Source organism: Barbus barbus, assembly GCF_936440315.1.
Source record: "Barbus barbus genome assembly, chromosome: 50".
Taxonomy (NCBI): domain Eukaryota; kingdom Metazoa; phylum Chordata; class Actinopteri; order Cypriniformes; family Cyprinidae; genus Barbus; species Barbus barbus.
The window spans coordinates 7,645,709-7,669,571 of NC_136728.1; the positions used below are offsets into that span (position 1 = coordinate 7,645,709).

Below are 23,863 nucleotides of genomic sequence, written 5' to 3' on the forward strand. Positions count from 1 at the left end.
ATATTTTACAGCTCATTATTATACATCTTCGGAGAGATCATGCGCATTAAGACAAAAAGTAGATTTTTGTCTTATAGGCTAAGGAAAATACCACTTGTTGATAAAGCTACACAATGATGGTCTTGAATAAACACTGTTAAGATTGTTGTTTCGTAAGTGGTCCATAATCAAAACCAAAATAACTTGTTCATATTCCTCTGGACGTCCTCGGTATACGGTCCAAATGCTTTAAAAACAGTTTTGTAACACGTCTGGAAACCCCAAAGTCGCTTGGACAGGCTCCTCCGTTTGGAAAACTGTTTAAATCCATCTCGGTTAATCCCTTTTTTCCGTTTGAGGCGGTGAGGTGGTGGGTTTTCATGCAGGGTGGGTGAGGGCATGCTGGGGCAGGAGTCTCCGGTGGGCTCTCACGTCTCCACGGGACTGGGCACCATGCTGTTGGGGGTGTCGGGTAACTGCGATGACAGAGAGGTCACATCACTACCAGACGAGTTACCCAGCGAACCCGACTCGGAAAATGACACCTATATAGAAAGAGAGGAGAGTTGGGAATCAGTTCGATTGCTGTCAACATGCTGAGGCTAATATACAGCTTGGACCTGAATTTGATTAAATGACAGAGTTTTACATACAATTTGCAATTGACATTTACAAAAGCATATACAAATTTGGCATGCTGTAAAATAACAGACAAGATAACAACCAGTGTGGGCTCAAATTGTCCAAGAAAATTCCATTAGATATTTAGCGCGAGCTGTTCGCAAAGATAGTATTTTAGCGTCCTTAAAACAAAAATGCCATTTATTGTTTTAAATACTATCGTTTTGTTTCTTCTTACGCTTGCGACATGTAGCTAAATTTTATAATAAATAATTACTCTTGATTTTGTCGATGTATGCTCTGTTGGTGCTCAGACACCTGTAGCTAATATAACTTTAGCAGTTACTGAAACACTGTTAAACGAATAGGCTATATTTAGTCCTATATATTTCCTATATATTTAGGCTAAGGAAAACAATTAGGCTTCAATACAGTGCTCGATTGAGTTTAAGCAAAATATAAATTTAAAATAACTGGCAAACGTACAAAGCCAATATAACAAAAGTTTAAAATGTATTTTTTTTTTTTTATTGTATGATTGATCATTTTGATTTAAAGAAACACAGTCGGCATGATAGTCTGTTCGGGGATGGCAGTCCTCACCAGCTGTTGGAAAGCAGGCTGGTCCAGGTCACTCTGTAAGGCAAATTCGCTTAAGGCTTTCCACGGAGGCTGATAGGTTTGAACTTCTACAGGATTTCCCTGGACTGTGGTGTCATGTCTAATCGGGCTGCCTGCCACCAGAGGCGTTCCCGTGAGACCTTGAAGATTCTGCAGAAAGGTATGAGATAGGCTACCTTAGCGACACAGCTATCACATTTCAATTTTCAAGGAAGCTGATTTGTAAAATGTAAATTATGAACAACTAGCGCTTTAGTGAAGAGATAGATAGATAGATAGATAGATAGATAGATAGATAGATAGATAGATAGATAGATAGATAGATAGATAGATAGATAGATAGATAGATAGATAGATAGATAGATAGATAGATAGATAGATAGATAGATAGATTTTTACAACTAAAGGTTCTTTATTGGCATCTAAGGTTCCATTAAGAACCTTTAACATTCATGGAACCTTTCTACTGCACAAAAGTAAAATAAAATATATATATATATATATATATTTATATTTAAAGAAGCGTTCACTGAGGAAAGGTTCTCCGAGGAACCCAAAATGGTTCTTATTGCAACCTTTATTTTTAAGAGTGTTGGTAGGCTACATCGTTCACATGTCAATATAAAAAATAATCGACAGAACGAGAACTTGCCTGATACCATAGAAGAAGCCGAAAAACCTATTATGTTACATCAATCATTTTTTTAATCTCCAAAGTAGCTTTACAGTCAGCACAATGATGAGGATTAAATTTGGGTTGATAAGGTGCTGCAACCACTGAAGAAACTTTATTTGAAGAGTACAGAGTCGACAACGAAACAAGTTTAAGTTAAACCTCCTTGATATTTTATTAGTCATTAGAGTTGCAAAATTCATACCGTTTTGTCATTGTGTTGCTGTTGCTGGAGCTGTTTCATAAGAATGGACCTCTTCTTGTCTTTGCAGCGTTTGTTTTGAAACCACACTCGTATGACTCGTGGGCTCAGGCCGGTCATTTCCACGAGCTGCTCTTTCATTAGCGCGTCCGGCCGAGGGTTTGCGTTATAACACGTCCGGAGAGTGTGAAGCTGCTTTTCGTTTAATACTGTCCGCACACGCGTGGTCTTCTCAGACTGCTTATGAACGTGGTTCCGGTGGGGTGGCTGTCGAACTGGCACAGGTTCTGCGAATACAAGGCGTATAAATCACTTTTCGGCTTAAGAGGTCATTTCATTATTTAGACACACTGCAGAAGAGCACGCTTGCTTGAAGGTTAAATTGTGCATAAACACATCGGTGTGTAGCCAAGTGCGTGTCAGTCAGAACACCATAGGGCCTTTATGCACAACCTTGCTGTTTGTGCAAAATGTTCAAAGATCGACATAAATATAAAAGTAGTAGCCTATAGCATGCAATAAGTGCTTGGAAATCTTGCAAAGTAATAAGAGGGTTAAGTAGTGACACATAATCGAACATAATACTATTTGTATGGTTTAATGCTGTTTAAGCTTTAAGTAAAACAAATATCAAAGCATTACAGTTCAACATTTACATCAGATGATCTAAAGGAAATTTTAGTTCGAAATAATTAGTTAAATATGACGCCTAAATAACCAATAATGTATTTGACTAAAAAAAAGTATTTTATGTGATAGCTCTGATAGCAGCCAACACTCAAAATCCTGCCAATAATAACAGACCTCTTGATTTAAAAGATCGCAATTTTACAGCAATTTTAATGAAAAAAAAAAACAGCTTCGGCCATAATTTCAAATCATTATGTCAATAACCGGGTTCAGGTTAATTTCAGGTCACGTTAATTCAATCAAGAATATCCTCTAACAATCTCAGCCAGTTACAAGTCTGCCATCAGGGATTTTACACGAAAACAATATCATCAAACTGGCCTGCAGACACAGAACACAAGCTCGGTTCAGTCTGTTAACAGTTTCACAAGCTGATTAGCTGTAACACACAGAAATAAAGACAGAAGTCCCACACTGGTCGTAATTGAATCATTTTACAACGACTATAACAACGACATTATTATTGTTGTTAGCTTGTAGTATCTGAATTATTTAGCCTAATAAATTCCGAGTTCCCGAATTTAAATATGTGTATCTTGGGCACTGTAATTATTGTTATTAATAATAGTATTATTACTGCTACCTGGGATGTGCAGGGGCCTGTTGGGGTGAATGTTGCCGGGACTGATGGGGCTCCCGGCTGAAGCGCGCTCCATCAGCAGCCCGTGGTCCGCCCGGCAGAGGAGCTCCTCGTCCCGCAGAGAGAACTCATCTCCCGGGAGCAAATGCCTGCTGCACACCGAGCATCTAAAACACTCCATGTGATAGACGTTATCCCGGGCCCTCATCACCAGGTCACTGCTGCAGAAACCGATGTTACATTTGGCGCATTTGATCCCGAATAACCTGCAGTTTCCAGAAGAAACATTCTCTTATTTTAGTGTTCGTTTCCAAAATCGTTCAGCCCACCTCAGCTTGATTTTACAAGGCAGAGAAACACGGACCGTAAACACAACGACAGGCCACTCTTTTCTTAAAGCATCCATACAATGCATTATAATAGCCTATATGTATTTATTCTTTCATGATTATTTGTAACGCAGTTACGCATTTATTTCTGGGCGCAAAAGAGTTTAAAGAACAGGCCTATACATTCTAACACTGAGTGTTTTAGTGCATTATAGCCTTTACAAAATGATACTTTAGTGTATTAGGCTATATCTGAGTTTGCATATATTTATTAGAGCATGCAGTTGATTGCCTATAATGTGTATTAGACACAATGAACACATTATAATGCATCATCAAGAATACCCTTACAGGCTTTAACGGAATTACATTTCTTTACAAAGCAAACTTGAAAACTTAGCTGAACAAACACCGGTACTAGAAAACAAGCATGGCAAGCCTAAATCAAACATGACTGTAATATATTAACCAAAGAAGACATTAAATATTTACATGCAATTTGAATTTTGCTGGCGGGGAAAAAATCCGCTATAGCCTATATCTTAGCTTTTTTTATTTTTTACTATTAGGCCTATATATTATAATATAGGCCTAATGTAATAGCTAGCTATAATTGTAATACTTTTACCTTCGCAGCAAAGGCTTTTAATGATTTATTTCATGGAGTTTTCCCATATCTGTTTGGGTCATGAATCTGTGAAAAAACAGGGGCCTCGACGGAATTCCAAAGCTGTGAAATCACAAATATATAGTGGCTCGTACCGTACGTAATCTCTCTTGCAATAAGTCTTGCCGTCTCGGACGAAGCAAGTGCACGTCTCGTCCAGATACTGACTGCATTCTGCGCACTTCAGACAGGCTGCGTGCCACTCCAGGTCCGGGGACACTCGCAGGATGTACTGATCATGGATCTGACTTCCACAGCCTACACACATGGCGATTCCAGACTTCTCTGGATATGGAAAGCAGGGATTAGTGTCCACCGACTGTACCCCTATTCAATCCCGCAAAACACCGGCGTCGAGTAAATATATCATTACACATAAGAGCTCATGTTGCATGCATGCATGTTTGTTTTGAATGTCGCTAGACCACAAAATGTTTCTGTTTTATTTCATTAGGCTATAATAGTTTGTGTTTTTGGCTGCACCAAAAACTGTTTGCAAACAAATCGTGCTTCTTTTAATTTAGGAGAAATATAATAAATGTTATTAATGCAATGCTAGCTTTTGACATGTTAAATGTCATTATTGCTTGCAAAACGGTGTAGCCAAAAACGAATTATTCAAACTTCAATGTCGAAAAACTTGTAGATAAAATACACATCCAGCACTTACTTTTTGAATGATCCCCCATATCACCCAAGAAAGAAGGATGGGGTAGAATATCCACCATACAGGAGGGTTAAGGCTGAAGGCTACAGATGAGGAAATGGAATGGGAAACTGCCTCGTCCAGAGCTGACTAATAACTTCTGGCCGAGGATCCTGTGGGAAGAGCAACACACAGACACTGGCTCTGACGTCACATGCAAACCTGGACACGCGCTCGCTCCCGAGAAACCAGCAGCCGGGCGCGCAGATCCGACCACGGGAGGAGCGCTTTGAATATTGGATAGCAAGGAATTGAAGATTAAACTCGCACTCCGGCTTGTCCAAACATAACTGTGAGACAGTACGGAGGCAAACATGAAAAGTAGCTGAAATGCATTAAACAGGGAATGATTTAAGTTCAGTTTTAAGAATGCAAGTGTTGAACGTCACGTTATAAACGAACATATTAGCGTTAAAGCCTTTTATTTTACACGAAATGTTCTGCGTTCTGTTAAATTGCTTTTGATTAAAGTAGCCTGGCCTATAACATAATCAAAGCTAAAATAAGGTTTATAATAAGCTATATATTTTGATCCACTTCAAATGTTGACTGGTGTAGCCTATAACCTAAATATATATATAGCTATATATATATATATATATATATATATATATATATATATATATATATATATATATATATATAAATTGATAGATAGATAGATATAGATATATATATATAGACACACACACACACACACACACACAAGTCATCATTTAAAGTGGATCAAAACCTTTCATCAAAGTTGTCCTAAAACCTAAAACCAAAATGCATCCATGACTTATAGGACAACTTTGATTAACTTTTTTTTTCCTCTTCAAATGTTGACTACAGTATATATATTAATAGGCCTACTCTCTAAAATTAGCACTTTCTCAAAACAACACATATAGGCTATGTTTCGTCTTCGTTGCTTTTCCCTATAGGTAAATCCATATGAATTTAAGTCCATGAGTTGTAGTGAGCCCTCTACTGGACATCAAAATAACATCACATACTGTTTGATATGTCATACAGTTCATAATTAATTACATTTATGGCATTCCAAGCCTCTGGAGTCTAAAAAAAAAAAAAAAATTCAGGTAGAACACAATTCACTAAATATGTGATAAATTTAACAACGTTGCAAAATTACAGCAGTGCATATTAGAAAACAAACATTGCTTGGAGTATAATTTCGCCAGTTTCATTTGACTGCGAATAAAACCTGCTTCAAATCCGATTAATATATTGACGCTTCTTTATGCGTAAAATTAGCATAATTAATACACATTCTTCTTTAATCGCTTCTGCTTCTATTGAAGATGTCAGAAATGATTCACAAATGTGCTTATAGTAGCCTAATATCGATACGCTCCTTGAATTAAACTCTGCAGTTATTGCAAATAATTCGTGCTTCTCTCTTAATTCAACTTAAATCTTTTACTCTGTCCCTCTGTCATATTTGTAGCCTACTTTAATATACATAAACACTTCTTCTCCAGCATGTTTAATGTGGATTAAAGTACACACGTAGTTTAAAAGCGACCATAATGAATAATTTATTTTATTGCATCCTGAAAATGAATCGGACAATTATGTTGAAAGTCGTGTTGCTGCGAATCCACTCACCTTTGACCTCTAACCCAGCAAATAAATGCATTTAATTTAGGTTGTACCAAGAAACCATGTTGTCTCGAAAAGAGACGTCTGTGAGATTGCATGTACAGAACACAATATAAACGAGCTTTAATCCTAGCTGAAACATTTATAATGTCAATTCAAACGAATGAGTTAAAGGCCTAAAAATGGTTTTTAGGCCTTTTCCGTGGTCATTCCCTGGTCATTCAAAAAAATTTCTGGAAGAAAAAAAAAACACATTTATGATTTTAGCCTGTTATCATTTTTTTATTTTATAGTTTTATCGAACAGCCTATCTTAAACGTTAAACGCTTATTTTAATAACTACATTTAAAACCCATAAATAAACCATCATCTTTCTCTTTTTTTCTTTTTAATGACTATTTTGCACGTGAATGCAAAGCAACATCTAAACAGTCTGTCAAATCAATAAATTACACAAGCTAAAAGTAGTAAATAAAACAAACAAAAAGCACGTTAATAAAAAACATACCCCTATAAAAAGCCAAAATGCATTAGGCTGTTTTGCTTAATACAACAACAAAAAAAGCCTATGCGGTTGGTGCAGCAGTTTCCGAGGATCAGACCACTGCCTATAATATAAAATCATAAATAAAGTAATAAAACCATTAAACCACACCCCCTAATTAAATATCCACCCCGTCTCCGCCCACTCTGCTGTTATATTCAAATACTACTCCTTATATTAGTTATTTCGATTTCTACTAACATTTTATCGCTTATTAATTTTCTTAAACATATATTTTTGACTATACGCACACATCCTGAGGAACATTACCTCCAAGAAAACCACTTTTGTTACTAAATGACTTATACATAAGAGGGGGCGTGTCTTCTATGATCTCGCGAGAACTCAGCTCGACCTCTATTCCCTTTTACAAAAGCAGTGACAGTGTGGCTGTTGACAGTGTGCTGCTGCAATCATGCTCAAAGCAGTAAACAAGACACATCTCAGGCTGTTGGTAAGACAAATCCGTCGAAACGATGCATTAAGCACTACGCACTTTCTTTTAAAGCTGTTACTCGTTCTCTCTACTCTTTCTAGACAGAAATATACTTGAATGAATAGCTTAGCATGCTGGCTAACTCGCTCATTCAGTTCAGGAGAAGTTGTGTAATATGTTACTAAACCGCTGTTCCTTTCCATATAATCTTGTTTTATTATGTTGTTTTTGAAATGTGTTCATGTCAAATATTTGGTTACCTTGGTCACCTGTTTTTCATGGTTATATAATATGCTAGCTAGGCGTCTAAACGTTAAGTTTCATATATTCTCATAGCTTTTTATAGCTCTAGACCTTTTGAACAATATTTAATGAACATGACACATTGTTCATAACACGTTTAGGCACTGGTGTATGATTAGTTAATAAACTATCTGTCAAGGTTATGCAATATGTAAACCGTGCATTATGAAACCTCTTCACTGTCCTTAAGTAACTGTTTGACCTACAATGCATTTGATATGTTAATAAATTAGGGGTAGTATCAGATCTCTGTTATGTCTCAGATTTCTAATGACCTCTGTGGGCTACAGAACAATATCTGGCTGCACTGCATTAAATGGTCTCCTCATATCAGTTATTTGGGTGAAAGGGCCTGCCAGATATTTATATCTCAGATTCGGTAGTTAACCAAACCTGTTTTTTCTTTCCAGTCTGGTCTGATTCAGAGGTTTCAGAGTACTCTGGTTGTTGCAGAGCACAATAATGAGACGCTGACCCCCATCACCCTGAATGCCATCACTGCTGCTACAAAACTCGGCAGCGATGTGTCCTGTTTGGTTGCTGGAACAAATTGTGCAAAGGTATTATCTGTTCATGCACATTGATTTATGTGTAGCAGTTTAAAATATTGATTTCAAGTGTATGATTATGGGTTTTTGGACAGGTTGCAGAGCAGTTGTCCAAAGTTCAAGGGGTGAAGAAAGTTCTTGTAGCTCAGCATGAAGCCTACAAAGGTTTATTGCCAGGTAAACCCAACTTAATTTTGTTTTGGTCATACATTTGGAAAGTATTTGATTGTTGTACTGCTCTTTAACTTTGCATAAAGCATCTGACAGGTGACAGGTATTGAGTGATTTAAATAAAAAAACCTTTCTTTCACAGAGGAGCTGACGCCTCTCATCTTGGCAACTCAGAAACAGTTCGGTTTCACACACATCTGTGCGGGAGCGTCTGCTTTCGGAAAGGTAAGTTCAAGACAGAGGCTGGAGAAGTCGGGCTGAAAGGGTGACATATTGCTGTCTTTATTATTAAGTGAGATTTTATCAGAAAAGATTTTAGATTTCATTTATCATATGTTAATAAAAAAAAAACACTTCTATAATTTTAACTGCTGTATTTTTGTTTTTGCTTGTTTTTATTTTATGTAACTGTTGTATTACCCTAACTACTTTATCATCATTGAGCCGTCCTGTCTTTTGCACACCATGGTAAAATCAACAATGCGGTCACTTTTTTAAATTTATTTTAATGACAAACTTTTATCAGATTGAACGCACTCGATTATTATTTTTGGTTTTATCGTCCTTTTAATTTTATGTCAAACCTTTAAGTATTATGAATTATATTTATATTTTTATATTTTTTATATTTATATTTAGAAACTTATTACTTTTAACAATTTACATTTTGGCCTTGATATTTTTTTTAAATGATGACAAGCTTTTATCAGATTGAGCATAATTAATCTGTTTTTTTTATTTGATAAATTTGACACTTTTGTTTTGATTAAGAACTTTGTACAGTTGTAAAAATTTCACTTTTTTTGGCCTTTTGAGTTTTATCAGACAATTTTTTTTCACCTTGATGGGTTTTGTTTCTTTGGACAAATTGAAAAATTTGACATACTTTTGCCTCTTTGATATATTTGGCATTTTTTCTTTTTTCTTTTTCTTTTCAATTAAACAAAACTGGCTCATATTTTGCCTTAATAATGACATTTTTGCGTTGAGCTTTTTTATTTGATGACAAACATTTGCTTTTGACTTTATTTTATTAAAATGTTTTTTAATTTTTATAATTTTTTTATATAATGATGAACTTTGTACAAATTGTAAAACTTTCTCACTTTTTGCCTTGTTTTTTTTTTTTTTATTTGGTGGTAAATTTTTACCAGGAAACTAAATAGATTAAAAATCTGAAATAAAAAAAATCTCAAATATGCTTTTGAAATAAATCTGACTATACATGTATATTTGCCTTATTATTTTTTTGCTGACAAAATGCAAAAGTTAGTTTTTTACTTTGCTCTTTTTTTTATAAAAAAAAAAAAAAATTAATTTTTTCTTTTTTTGTGGTCATGCCAAACCTACATACATTTTTCCTTGATCCTTTTTTTTTTTTTTTTAATTTCCACGTTTGCGTCAATGATTAGTGTAGCTCTGCTTTGCTTAATGGAGGATTTTGTAGTTGCTCTCATTCAGAAGTTATTTGATTATTTTCCAAAGCGCAAAAGCACAAATGGGAAATGGATGAGAAACTCTCATACTGCCGAGCCCCTATCAGGCTTCTTACTTTTGGAACGGTGGGAGAAGTCCGTCCTCAATAAGTGCGGCTCTATTATATGCACGGTTATTTGTCATTCCACAGCCAAACTGTCAGGCAGCAGATCTAATGGTATTTAAATTGAATTGTAATACATTAAACAGTATCTTATGTAGCCTAACCCCAGACCAAAGAGATGTATTAGTCTCAATTTCCTCACTGGCTAAACGTATTTTATTTGATGGATTCTTAAGTGGTGGATTTGGTTTCATTATGTCACTATATAAAACACTTGAATTACCACTATGCAATATTTTTCACCTCCAGACATAACTTAGAGCTCTTTTTCAGACTCAACGATATTTATTCCGTCTGCGATGCAGGATGGCCAAAGTTTTCAGACATGCGGTGAAACTGGCTTTTGATCAATGCCTGCCGAAATAATGCTATTTCCAAACAAATCAAATTTGACCACATCTGCAGATAAGAATGGACATGTTTTAATGGCTCGAACGTATCCAAGAGCTTTGAATACATCCGTTTGTCTTTAATAAGTGTGTGTATCTGTGTGTTTCTTTATTTTTAGAATCTCCTTCCAAGAGTGGCTGCCAAGTTGGATGTGGCTCCCATTTCAGATATCATTGAGATCAAATCTCCAGACACCTTTGTGAGGACCATTTACGCCGGTAAACATGCGCAAGTAGCACTTCTCAATGAAACGCTTGCTTTAAACCTGTTTGCTTTCAAATAACTGTCCTAATTTGTTCCATATCCTTCTCGTTGTTCAGCACACAGTTAGTGATTTAAGAGTCTGGCCATCGTGCACGGAGACACACAATGACTCACGCTGACTTGAAACAAATCGTATATTTTCATTTTTAAATCTAAGGGGGACCCTGGAGCCTTTTTGTCCCACTTTGCATGTATTATTTTTCTGTTCACCGTTTCTCATCCATTAAATCTACTGCCATAAATACTTCCTAATTGCTCCGTCCACTTTATCTTTGGCAAGCACAAAGCACTTGTGTAAAAAAATATTATTTATGAGACTTTTTTTATTTATTTTTTATTTAAATGTTATTTTAAATCCGATATAAACGTTTTTCATGTGAAACATCAAATGAAAAGTGGTGGTTTGCCACTTGTGGTGATCATTTATGTCCAAGGTTTTCAACCAGGGGGATCCACAAAGGTTCTGTGCATATGATTTATAATACAGTTTCTTAAATTATCTTAAAAGTATTTGAATGGACATTTTATGATGATATGTTTTTCATTGTGCAGTGAAGTAATATGCATTAATGACCTTAATACAAGCTATTATAAAGTGAGAATCTAAGCTCCTTTTAACAAAAAATAATCAAGCTTTTTTTATACTGGGAGAGTCCTCCATTAAAAACTGATATTAAATATCTTATTTTTAGTTGTTTTTTTCCTTTTATATTTTTAATTTGTTTTTGTTTTCATTATTATTTTTTTTGTTTTACTCTATTTTGTTTTGCTTTATATTGTGCTATACTATATATATATATATATATATATATATATTTTTGTTTACAGGAAATGCCCTCAGCACAGTCAAGTGCAATGAAAGCGTCAAGGTCTTTACTGTTAGAGGCACTTCCTTTGAACCTGCGGCCGTGGATGGGGGCAGTGCATCTTCAGAGGAAGGTACTGAGTTGTTTGATAAAGTTAAACACACTGTTGTTTGTTCATGTTTTGCTTTAAGGTCACGCTGACTTTGATACCACACACAAAGGTTTATAGTATTTAGTTTTGTATATAATCTTCCACTCTGCTGCGAGGTTTTGATGGGCTAGTTTGTTTAAACGTTGGCTTTAAAGGGATTGTAAAGGGCATTTTGGAAAAACTCGGCCTGTTTATTTGGACGTCTCCTCACGAGATGTTGTTGCTTTTGCAGTCTCTCCGTCTGCCCTTGTGGGAGTCTCTGAGTGGCTGGAACAAACTCTAACCAAGAATGACCGTCCAGAACTCACCAGTGCTAAAGTCGTGGTGTCTGGAGGTAAGAACCTCGCACTAGAACCACAATCATCCATTGGATATTACAGGAAAGTGTCCTAATATTAACTAATGCATGTTATAGGATGCCTAGTTAACTCCCAAATGCTGAAGAAAAGTACAGTGTTTCAGCTACATTGAAATACATGCTATAATAACATAACACGATAACCTGTTCAACTAGCTATATCACTTCACTACACCATTTTTCAAGCAGAAGAGTCATTAATATCTACTTTTTAGTAAGGTACCGTCATATTTTACTGGCCTGAGTTACCTTTAATGTTACTATACAATGATTTTAATCAGAAATAACTGAACATAAATATAGGAGCCTGAGAAAAACGTTAGAAGAAAATTTCAGATGGCACTTGGAGGCTTTTTCATCTGAACTCATTTTATATATACATCACACACACACACACACACAAATAAATATTTTATACACATATAACTTTTTACTTTGTCATTTAGCAGATGCTTTTATCCAAAGCGACTTACAAATAAGAAAAAGTAACTAAAACTAAAAGTTAACACTTTGTAAATACTCTATGCACACCCATTTAAGAAAATACAGAAATTAAATCAAATGGAAAAATCCATACAACAACATTTCAATAGTAAACATAAAAAGGGAAAAAAATTAATTAATAAAATAAAAAGCGATACTTATAGCCCGGTATATATATATATATATATATATATAATAAGCACAAATGCTTATAATTTATTGCTTAAAAATAACAATTACAATTAAAACTGCTTTCCACAGGGACTATCTTTGTGTTTACGTTCACTGTTATAATAACTGTTATTATGATGTAAGAATTGCTCATTGTATATTGTATTATTACTGTCTTTTTGCCACATATATATATATATATATATATATATATATATATATATATATATATATATATATATATATATATATAGCTATAGCTTTTGAGGCTGGTATGACTAAGTAAAATCATTTAAAATATACATATGTAATTTGATATTTCTGTGTATTTATTATAAACAAAACTTTATTGATTTATAAAAGCAATGAAGCACAAACTCTCAATTTTATTGCTTAATCAAAGAAAAATAACATCAATAAATTACAATAAACTGAAACTGCTTTCCACAGGGACTACATCATCTTTGTGTTTATGTTCATTGTTTGTTTGAACCGTAGGTCATGATGTTAGGTATTCCCTAGAAATTTCCAGCCTCTTTTTTTTTTTTTTTGCTCAGAAAATCAATAGTAAACCGAGACGGTATTGATCCTACTGTAGTCATAACCTTGTCAGTAATTTCATATTTTATGCCCATCTGCTGTTTTTCTGTCATAACAGGGAGGGGCTTGAAGAACGGCGAGAACTTCAAACTGCTCTACGACCTCGCCGACCAAATGAACGCAGCCGGTATGACGTTTGTTTTGTAGATTTTTTACTCTAGGTTCAATCTTTAGTGTTAGTTTTTAATAAAGCCATATGAATTTAAAATGAAACCACAAAAATGTTGTTGTAGTCGGTGCCTCCAGAGCCGCAGTTGATGCTGGTTATGTTCCCAACGACATGCAGGTTGGACAGACTGGAAAGATTGTGGCTCCTGTAAGTATCGCCGTCCAAAACCAGTTGTCTGATTTCTCAGTGTGTCCTACAGTCTATCACATGCACTAATTGCCTCTACAGAGATTAAAAAAAATCTCTCAAAGTTATAAAACCACCAGGTTTTTAGGCTTGATAAACCACCTCCACTTTGAATACAACAACATCTAATTGTTTCTGTTTGAGTCCAGAAAGATGGATCCGTGTTGCCCTTTAAAAAGGTTAATTTTCCATTATCCACTGCGAGTGGGACCTCCCTGCTGTCATTATCCACACATTAGCGGAGCTTTGAGGCGTTGTGATGTAGTTAATGGCACATTCCAGCTTTTAAATGATTTACCAGAGCCATTAGTGGAGCCGTGCACCGCACCGGTCCGCCCTGAGCTCAAACCGGGCAAATCAGCCCCAAACCCAATTCTCTAAATGTTTTGACAAGCTTGTCAAGCGCAACGCGACCGTTGTGCATTAGTATTCACCCTGAGCAAGTCCCGAATGAGTTCTGCTGGCGAAGAGTCCAGTGAAATGAACTCGAGTCAAGATGGATGAGTGTTGTTTTGGGTCGATTGAATGTGCCTTTTGTGGTTAATCATAATCTTTTAGCCCTCAGGGTGATGTTTTGATGACTGGATGTACATGATTTGGAGGTTTTATGCAGATTATTTGTATAAAATGCACAATTAAAGATGTGCACCATGTTGTTGCAAATACAACTATTTAAGTATGAAGTGGAGTAGATTTGACTGTATTGTAATTATAATTATATATACAACTCTTCAACCCTATTGTCCAATATATTGTAAGAAAAAGATATATATTTGGAAGTATATATATATTTGGAAGTATAAATAATATAAAAACTAACAGTTACAACAATATGTATGTGTATATATATATATATATATGAAATTGTTACTCGAAATAAAATAAATGTTATAATAAAATTGTTACTAAATATATTAAATGTTAACTTGAATGTGAAACATTTTTTAATTTCAGCTAGTTTTCAATGCAACATCTCTTTTTTCAGTTAATTGAACTTAATTTACTAATATAACTAAAGCTATAACCAAAATAAAATTAATAAAAATGTTATAGACAAAAAAAACACTAATAAAAAACTCAAAACAAAATTACTAAAACTTGAAGTAAAATTAAAATGAAAGAAAAAAAACTAATTTAAGAATATTGACAATTTTTATATAAACTTCTTTCTTTTCTTTTTTTTGTTGTTTTTCTTGTTTTATTAAGTTTTAAACCAGTATTATTTAACCTTCAGTTTGCTCTTGTAATATTTAGCTTATAATATTTAGGGTGCCATTCAACGTTTTCTGAAGGTTAAGAACCATCTTTCACAGACAATTTATTGAAAAACATAAAACAAAGCTGTATGGTAGAAAGGTTTCCAGGCATTCAGGCCTCTTTTGTGCCCTATTTATGTAAAATGCCAATTTTCATAATCTCACAGATTTTTCTGTTTCTTGTGTATTGAAACATTCAGCAAAAAATACATTAGTGCAGGAGTTGATTTGATTGAAACAAGATGTTAGACTGATATTTTTGCTTAATGCTATTTTTCCTCAGCTGTGCAGCCTTTGTTACATCAGTGGAAAAGGTGTTTTTAGAGGTGAAGAAATTACGTTTTGATGGAAAAATAAGAATTTAATTTGTTATGAAGTAAATGGGGAGGTGGAGGATGTCAAATTATATTGGCTTTTAAACGCTAGGCAACAGTTATCTGATAACTACAATAAATCTTCAGCAAACTTTTATCCACCACCCACTACAACCTCCTCCATCCTGTAGATACTGAGATATTTGCAGGTCTCCTTCACTTGAGCCCATCTGAAACACCAGCCCTGCCCTCCTTCCTCTCCCACTGGCTTTTAGAGCTCCGGCTGGCCGCGTGTTCGCAAATTGAAGCAGTGGCCCCCAGGAGAGAGCTGCAGCCACATTAAACTGCACTGAAATATTCATGGAGCAGTGCATTAAGCTGAGAGCCACTGATGTACCACTCCCTCGGGACAAGGGTGGAGGCGAGGGGGTGCTCCCTGCCACATCCCCCAAGTGCTCCTCTTTTGAGTAATTGTGAGGATGTTGTGGACTGTACTCCGGGACTGGAGGTCAGCAGAACGTGACCGTCCCAACGCAGAGATCCTGCCCGGTTTAGCTCCTATTTACAGCTTTAAATGGTATCAATAGCAAGCTGTGCTGTTGCTAAATTGTCGCTTGTTGAGGGTTTTCAGTCACATTTCTGTATAATATACAAGCTGGAGTCTAGCTCATGATTTAAGTTTAAGCACCAGGCTTGTTGCAGGTCATTTTAAGTGCTGCTAATTGAAACATGGCACACCATATTGTTGCCAGGGGCGTTAGCCAATCAGGCTTGTGCATAACATGATTCTGAAAGCATATTAAATGAGCTTCCTGTCACAAGTGATTCATAACTGGCTGCTTTTGCACGTGAAGAGAGAATATTATGTTATAATATGTATGTAATATGTTTGTTAGGTAAATGAGAGAAATAATTTTACTTGCTTTATGGTTTGTTATTAATGTTAAATTTATATCTTTAGAAAGCAATTTCATTTGATTTAAATTAATATAATGCATGATTATTGGCCAGTATTTATATATAGATAAAATAATATTACTCTATTTTAATGGAAAAAAAACATGGTTAATCTATATGTATATATCTATGTGTGTGTGTGTGTGTGTGTGTATACTTTTTTTTTTTTTTTCTTTTTTTTTTTTATATCTTATTTTCAAAATCCATTTAAAATTACTTGAACAAAAAACAAACAAACAATAACTGTAATTTATATTTCAAGAGCCCTTTTGACCCTCTTGCTGACCCTTGGGGTTGAATAGCCTATGTACGATTTATGTAAATGACCTCTATCATGATTGGTTAATTACTTTGCAAGTGAAAACTACTGGCCCTTCATAGGCTGAGAACTAAATAGGCAGTTAAATGCAAATATGTGCAGTCGTAAATGTGACATTATTTTAAAAGAGCAATAAATTGCTGATTTGTATGATATTTCCCTTTTAAAATCATTTAAATACTTTTTTGATTACTACACAGGAGCTGTACATTGCGGTTGGCATCTCTGGAGCGATCCAACATCTTGCTGGAATGAAGGATAGCAAGGTACAGTTAGTAATACATGTCAAAATACACACCCACACACTGTAGTACCCTAAGAAGATATCATTTTTTGTGATGATATCTGCAATCAGAGGAAACCCCACCCATGGCTGGCGGTGTCTCCAAGAGTTTCCAGAATACGCCAAGTTAACTCACTCTTAAGTGTGATGCTGTACTGGAATGGAGTGTTTTAAAAGCGATCTAGAGGAGCCTTTTACCTGCATCCATAATTCATCTGCATTTTCCATTCCGCATCTCTGGAATAGAGTTTCTGGTAGCACTGCATCTTCCTCCATATGTTGCATATAGGAGCATGTTGATGAGATGTTTACAAGAATGTGTCAGCATTTTTTTGTTACTACTGCACTTGTTCTGGGAATTGACTTGGGAATTATGGAGACTGTAGTCCATCAGCGCTCAACTCATAGAGGCTTTCTATTCAATACAGCCCACCATGCTAAATAATTTATTTAATTGTATTACAGACCATCGTGGCCATCAACAAGGACCCAGAAGCCCCCATTTTCCAGGTGGCTGACTATGGCCTAGTGGCAGATCTGTTTAAGGTAAGATTCCTAGTTGTAGCTGTCACCTAACAATTAGTTGAATTCAACTTAGATTAATAAATAATAATAATTAAAAATATATGTATATACTTGGACTTAACCATTTTTTAGCTGGTGAAAATCCTAGTGTTCTAATAATTTTGTTATTAGAGCGCATTTGATATTTTGAGCACTTTATATTTTGTTGTTATTGATCAGCCTTTAATCATTTAGAAATATAATCAATAGAAATATAATCAATCTTTTATTTATATATATATATATGTTGTTGTAACATCTGATGTTTTAGAATTAAATTTTTCATGCAAAATGAATTAATTATTCATTTTGTTATCTTGTAATATAAATCCCATTTAGGCGTTGTTATAAATAGAATTAATATACCTAGATTTTCAAAAAAAATCCCAATTCCTCAAGACCGGTATGAGAAGCCTTTTGCCATTTTAAGCTCCAACTAAGGCTAAAGTAAACGTAACAAGAAAGATACAATTTTCTTCTTCTAAAACATAGCTCTTATTTGCACGAAAGATCCTCGTCAGGTCATCAGAGACATTTTAATCAGACAATCAGCAGTAGCGTTCAAGTTTATTATTAATAGCGTTGTAAATTTCAAATGACCCGGTGTTAATTTCTTCAGCCAAACCCCATCTACAACCAAAACCAGAGCCACTCAAAAAAGCTGTCCCATATTTCCCTTTTAAATTTTGCAGGGAGCATTATTCCACCTAATGGAGAGTGTGCAACTTCTGAATTATTGAGTTGCTGAATTAATCGGTGGCGACTCGTGGCTCCAACCAGAAGCTTTATACACAACTTCTCCTTCTTTCGGAGCAGAAAAGTAATTGATAGTCGGCACAAGTGTGTGGGTGTAGTTTTTCACCTTTATTTTCTGTCTCCTCTCAGCAGAGCTTTACACGCCTGGCTGCGCGCCATAGTTCAAGGTGGCACACGCGTTCACGGTGCCAGAGGGCTGCCCCACACACACACACCACGTCCATCTGTTGTTGGTGTTTACCTTGTGTAACGCTAGCATCGTTTATTTCCCTGTGTTTGCCCTGTCGTTCATCTTTTATTCAAGCGGTGCGTGCTAGACACAGGTGTGCAAGTAAACTGTGTAAAAGTGATTGCAGTGCCGGCCCTGCTCGCCAGCACTGCCGGCTCTCAGATCAGCTTACACATGATCACTCCTCGGATAACTGATTAAAATGTATGGGCTTTCTCCTCCTTCCTTAGATTGAAAAGTGAGCCGGGGACATATTGGGGTGATGATATAGTTTTTCAGGGCGCTCTGGAATACGGGAGCACCACGGTTTTGGATGAGAAACTCTACGTATAGGAAAAGTTCAGGACGTTCTCAAATGACAACCATTGTGCCTAGGGTGCTTAAACAATGGAGAACAGCTTGATGGATACAAATGGGTTCAGCTTTAAGGGACCCTGTTTACACTTGGTTTTGTTCAATCGCATAACAAGCAGATGAGGCAGACGCACATTCCCATTTACACCTGGTGTTTTGTCCACTTTTGACCACTTCTGTCCTGATTTCTTTGAAGGGAGGGTCTATGTGCGGATATATATATGGGTTTTCTGATCTTTCAATCTAATATCATGAAATATGCTTGAGCAATTTATATGGGAATGCAAAATGAGATAACAGAAAATGAAACCGAGCAGCAGCTTTCGTTTATGTTCTGATGGGCCCAAGACTACGCCAAACACTTACCCCTTTTCCACCAAGGCATTTCCAGTGCTGGTTTGGAGCCAGAGCCTAATTTCAAACCGGTTCTTTGTCTTTCGACACCCAAAGCACCAGCTCTGAACAAGGAAAAGCGGTTCGTAAGTAGCACCAAAACATTGCTGGCCTAGAAGGAAGAACCACTTGCGTCAGGGGCTGGGAGCGGGGTTACCGTGACCAAGAAGATGAGCAGAAACTTTGGACCGCCATATTTGAAATAGCAGCTAAACACAAACATGTTGGATATGAAACATGAAACATATTATAGGGACGCAAGACCTGGCTTACATGCTTCAATGACACATCCCGTAATGGTTAAGAATTCAGTCAGCAGGCAGAGAGGAGACGGTCTTTAGTGGATGTTTGAACGCAATTACACGAGTAATCTGGTCGTTTTAGGGCCTGTTTACACCTGGAGCCGGTTGCACCAGCTGTGTACGCAAGTTAGTGTAAATGGGCACTAAGTTACAACTTATGCACTACTAAATATTTGTTCGTTGGACCATTAAACTTAGTTGAAGTGTAATTCTACGTATAAACTAAATATTTACGGAAGCGTCTGGTCAGGTGTAACGGTGGGAATAAAATAGCAGACTGAGTGAACTGCATCAATATGCTCTTCTTTTACCCGACAACCTTCAATCGTATAGGCATATATGATGCTGCTGACATTTACACTCACGTACATATTAAGAGAGAGAACAATATGTGAATAAACATACTTTGTTTTTATTAGCACGTCTTCAACACCCCATCTACAGTGCGCCTCTTTGCGCTTCGGTCCGTGTTGCGCATGTCATGATAAACAAATGGCATTTGTTTTTGTTTTCTTTCAGTATTTATTGATCCTTATTTTAATTACAGTTTCTGAATGTTATTTACATATAAAATAGCTTGCGCATAGACTAATGTTGTTAATGTATCATTTTTAATGGGAAGACTTTTATTTTGAAAAGTTTAATACTAAAAAAGCTATAAAGCTGCTTTGACACAATCTGTATTGTAAAAAGCGCTATATAAATAACTGTGACTTGACAACTAAACACAAATTACTGCAGCCAAAACCGCTGGAGTTATTCCAGCAAAAACTACAGGAGCTAACTTGCGTTACGTAGTCAAAAATCACTGCTACAGAAAGCCGCTACGGTGAACGAGATAGCTCTTCGCAAAACGTTGTCGTTCATGAAAGGGGGTCGCACTTGAAAAAGGTTAAGAACTGCTGTTATAGCCAGACATGACAACGCTAATGCAACACGCATTGCTGCAGTATGAGTATCTGAGTATCCCAAACCTATGCGCAAACTGCCACAAATGAAACTAAAAGTCGTAGACGTTCAACTCGCAATCATCTTCATTAAACGTAGTAAGCCTAACTTATCTTTCCAGTGCTGATGATGCGCTCTCTCCGGTTGCGGTCTTTGATCTTGAAATTAGCTGAGGATGAATAAAATGCAGCGCATATCTGTTGCTTTCGTTGACATGAACGTTAAATTTGCATAAAGCGTGAGAATTGAAGATCGGGATTATATCAGTTTTGCGGAGACACATTTATGTTGCCAAGTGTAAATGGAACCGTTTTAACAAATCATATAGCTATCCAATCAGAGAAAACGTATGAAGTGACCAGGTGTAAACAGGCCCTTAGACTACCTCTGGATGTGGTCAAAAGTGGAATCGCTCAAAAGGTTTCAGATCCTGTTTACACCTGTATGTAGCTGTGTCCGCCTGGCATCGTATCAAAAACGCATCTTAATACCAGGTGTAAACAGTCCCAGGGTGTTGAAAGAGTTGGGCCAGTTTATGTATCAATGTATCCATTTCTAGGTTGTACCTGAGTTGACCGAAGCCTTGAAAAAGTGATACTCCTCAGGAAGATGGTACTCACCTGGAAAACTTCACTAGGAACCTGCCTTAAGAAGCGCCGAGCCAACGCTCCACTGATACTCACTTCCTGAACGAGATTTTTCTCCAGAACACACATATTTACTTACAATAGATGATGTAAACATTAAACCATTTCTTTTAATAAAAGAATTAAGTGAAACATGGCTGGAGGTTTTCTGTTTTTCAAAGTTGGGTTTTTAACAGTTGTTGTTACAGTCTTTGGCTAATTCAGGGTTGTCCAAGCCTGCTCCTGGATACCCACTGTCCTGCTGAGTTCAGCTCCAACCCTAATTAAACACACCTGAGCCAGCTAATAAGGATCTTCAGGATCACTAGAAACATCCTGGCTGGTGTGTCAGAGCTAAATTATGCAGGACATTGGCCCTCCAGAAGCAGGATTGGACACCCCTGCTCTATACTGACCTCAGTGGAGTAGAGCTCATTTATACAGCAGCTGTAGATGGCTGTCTTATGGTGGTCTTTACACATTGTCATCTTTTTGTGGAAGTAACTTGTTGTTTGGTATATTTTAATAATGTAGCTGTCTGGCCCTGAATGTTCACTGAAGTGATAAATAAACATACTTCTGCTTGTACTTGTGCTTTGTTTGTGTTACTCATTCTCACATGACCATTATACTGCATATTTTGGCATTCTGCATACTAGAAAACAGAACAAATAATATTGTAAGCAATTCCGAGCATATACACGTTTACTACTACAACAAACCCGACACTTAAAAAAAGACACTGGAAGTTTGAATTTACCAACTTTTAATTGCTTGACAATCTCTCCCATTATCAGTTTATAAAATCCCTTGTCGATAACACAGGATTAATTTGCCTCAGTCAGAAAGCAGATAGATCTTTTCAAAGGCTCATGCTATTGGGATGGGGGTTAAGGTTTAGGGTTATGACAACATTCTAACCATAATTTCTCATAAAAATCTCCTAATACTGTATACCTGAAATGATCGTTTGCGCTCCGGGTTTTAAAAATACTTTAGGTTAGCACTTTTTTTTCTCGCATAGAATTTGAATACAAACATCAGCATCAGTAATGTAAGAAAGGCAAAGGTAAGAAATTTGGCTGAATCACACAGCTTGACACATTTGAACACGAATCAAATGTAACCCTGCAGCATTGGGGGAAAAGGACTGTACATTGTGTGTCAGTTACATTTCGTACAAATGAACAAATGAACAAATAAAAACTCCCTCCCACGCCACCCTGAATGAGAACACGTGAAAAGTCTTCCAGCCACACTCCGAGATTGGTCTACCGTCTAAAAGAGTGTGTTTTTGCTGGTTTCATACACCACTCGCCCAACAAACACACTGAAATTCCTGAAGGATCTTCCAATGATGGCTCCCAAAGTACCTTTCCCTGACTCCTTGGAAGGTTGTGCAATTTTGGCAGGAGTGACCCAGTTCAAGTGCTCTTGCAGAGTTGGAGAGAGAGAGAGAAAGAAATGTGCATCTGTAAGGAGGAACGTTGCATGAGGTGGGTAGTAGAGAGCATTATCCTCATGTCACTTCCTGTGCCCCTTTCTGAGAACATGAAACCTGGGAGAGAGTATCATAGTGCTGTTTGACACAGAAAGAGAAAGACCGATTGGCTGTGTCCGAAACAAAGAAACTGCTGCCCCAATCACTCAAAGTTTTTGGATGAAGGTAAACCTTAAGGCAGGGTTCCTCAAATCTGTGCATGGGGTCTCATTTATATAATGTTGCGCAGAAACATCCTAAAATTGATCTTACGATAATTTCTTGAATATGCGTATGTGTGATTCATAAAATGAACATACGTACGCATCTCTTTCAGATGTGGAATCTATGAATCGCAAATAATCTTAAACGTCTGCGCAAATGAATGGTTTCAGCTCTCTGCCTTGTAAACGACTCCTAATTAATGTCATTAACATGTAAAAGATCACCAGTCATCATCCACATTCTTTAATTTAGATTAGTGAGCTGCAAGAACAGCTTACATTTTCAAAAACCTGCAGTACTCGAACAAGAAAACGTGCGTACATCTGATCAAACCCTGACGTGATGCTAAGCACTTTTCCACGTCAAAGTCAGTTTTTGCAAATATGTGCGTTGGCATGGATTTAAGCGTACGCACACTCTACGATCAAATCTGAGTGTATGTACGCTTTATAAATGAGGACCCTGGTGCAGACCTTTCCTGCCCCGTTCTCTCTCCCACTTTGCTTCCTGTCTTACAGAGTGTCCTATCCTAATAACAAGGCAAAAACGCCAAAAATAAATCTTTAAAATAACAACTAATAAACTACTACTTTTAACTGCTCCATCAGACACTTTTCAAGTAACCACTGAACCTGTTGTTGGGATATCATTGACGGGGAATGATGTGTCTAATGTATCGACCAAATGGAGGCATTTCAGTAGTAGGGCTTCACCAAATAGTGATCTAGTTATGCTGCTAGTTGACGCATTGGATTCACACCAACAGTACACATTTTGGATGTTTTAATCTGACTGATCTATTTCAGGTGTTGGAGTCTCTATTAAGGAGCTGACGAGTTAGTGTGCTTGATTAAGAGGAGATCAAAAATGTCTATTGATGTACTTTCAAGAACAGGGTTGAGGAAACACTTGTGTAAAAAGCACAATGGCCATCTGAGGCCCTGTCCACACGAACACAGTTATTTTCAAAACCCTAGCTTTTTCTATGCGGTTTGGCCGTTTGT

The 23,863-nt window shown here is 36.5% G+C and overlaps 2 protein-coding genes across 5 annotated transcripts; one reads left to right on the forward strand and one right to left on the reverse strand.

Annotated features, from left to right (window-relative positions):
• Nucleotides 1-72: 72 nt before the first annotated feature.
• LOC306868131 (insulin gene enhancer protein isl-2a) lies at nt 73-5,137 on the reverse strand. 3 transcript variants are annotated; one of them, XM_079414170.1, is made up of 6 exons: nt 5,033-5,137; nt 4,458-4,647; nt 3,370-3,632; nt 2,100-2,383; nt 1,204-1,371; nt 73-524 (listed from the first exon to the last, which is right to left on the reverse strand). In XM_079414170.1, exons 1-6 carry the CDS (start codon nt 5,088-5,090, stop codon nt 408-410), a joined length of 1,080 nt encoding a protein of 359 aa, XP_079270296.1. In that variant the 5' UTR covers nt 5,091-5,137; the 3' UTR covers nt 73-407. The 3 variants fall into 3 exon arrangements, with proteins under 3 accessions (XP_079270296.1, XP_079270298.1, XP_079270297.1); XM_079414172.1 differs by having other exon boundaries at nt 2,100-2,371; nt 3,364-3,632; XM_079414171.1 differs by having other exon boundaries at nt 3,364-3,632.
• A 2,417-nt stretch (nt 5,138-7,554) lies between these two features.
• On the forward strand, nt 7,555-21,741 carry LOC306868476 (electron transfer flavoprotein subunit alpha, mitochondrial-like). 2 transcript variants are annotated; one of them, XR_013784104.1, is made up of 13 exons: nt 7,573-7,671; nt 8,367-8,516; nt 8,600-8,681; nt 8,818-8,900; nt 10,784-10,883; nt 11,758-11,868; nt 12,119-12,220; nt 13,557-13,625; nt 13,732-13,814; nt 16,900-16,965; nt 17,448-17,528; nt 21,088-21,301; nt 21,484-21,741. XR_013784104.1 is itself a non-coding variant. In XM_079414664.1 (12 exons), exons 1-12 carry the CDS (start codon nt 7,633-7,635, stop codon nt 21,121-21,123), a joined length of 1,002 nt encoding a protein of 333 aa, XP_079270790.1. In that variant the 5' UTR covers nt 7,555-7,632; the 3' UTR covers nt 21,124-21,741. The 2 variants fall into 2 exon arrangements, 1 of the variants encoding a protein (XP_079270790.1); XM_079414664.1 differs by having other exon boundaries at nt 7,555-7,671; nt 21,088-21,741.
• Nucleotides 21,742-23,863: the final 2,122 nt, after the last annotated feature.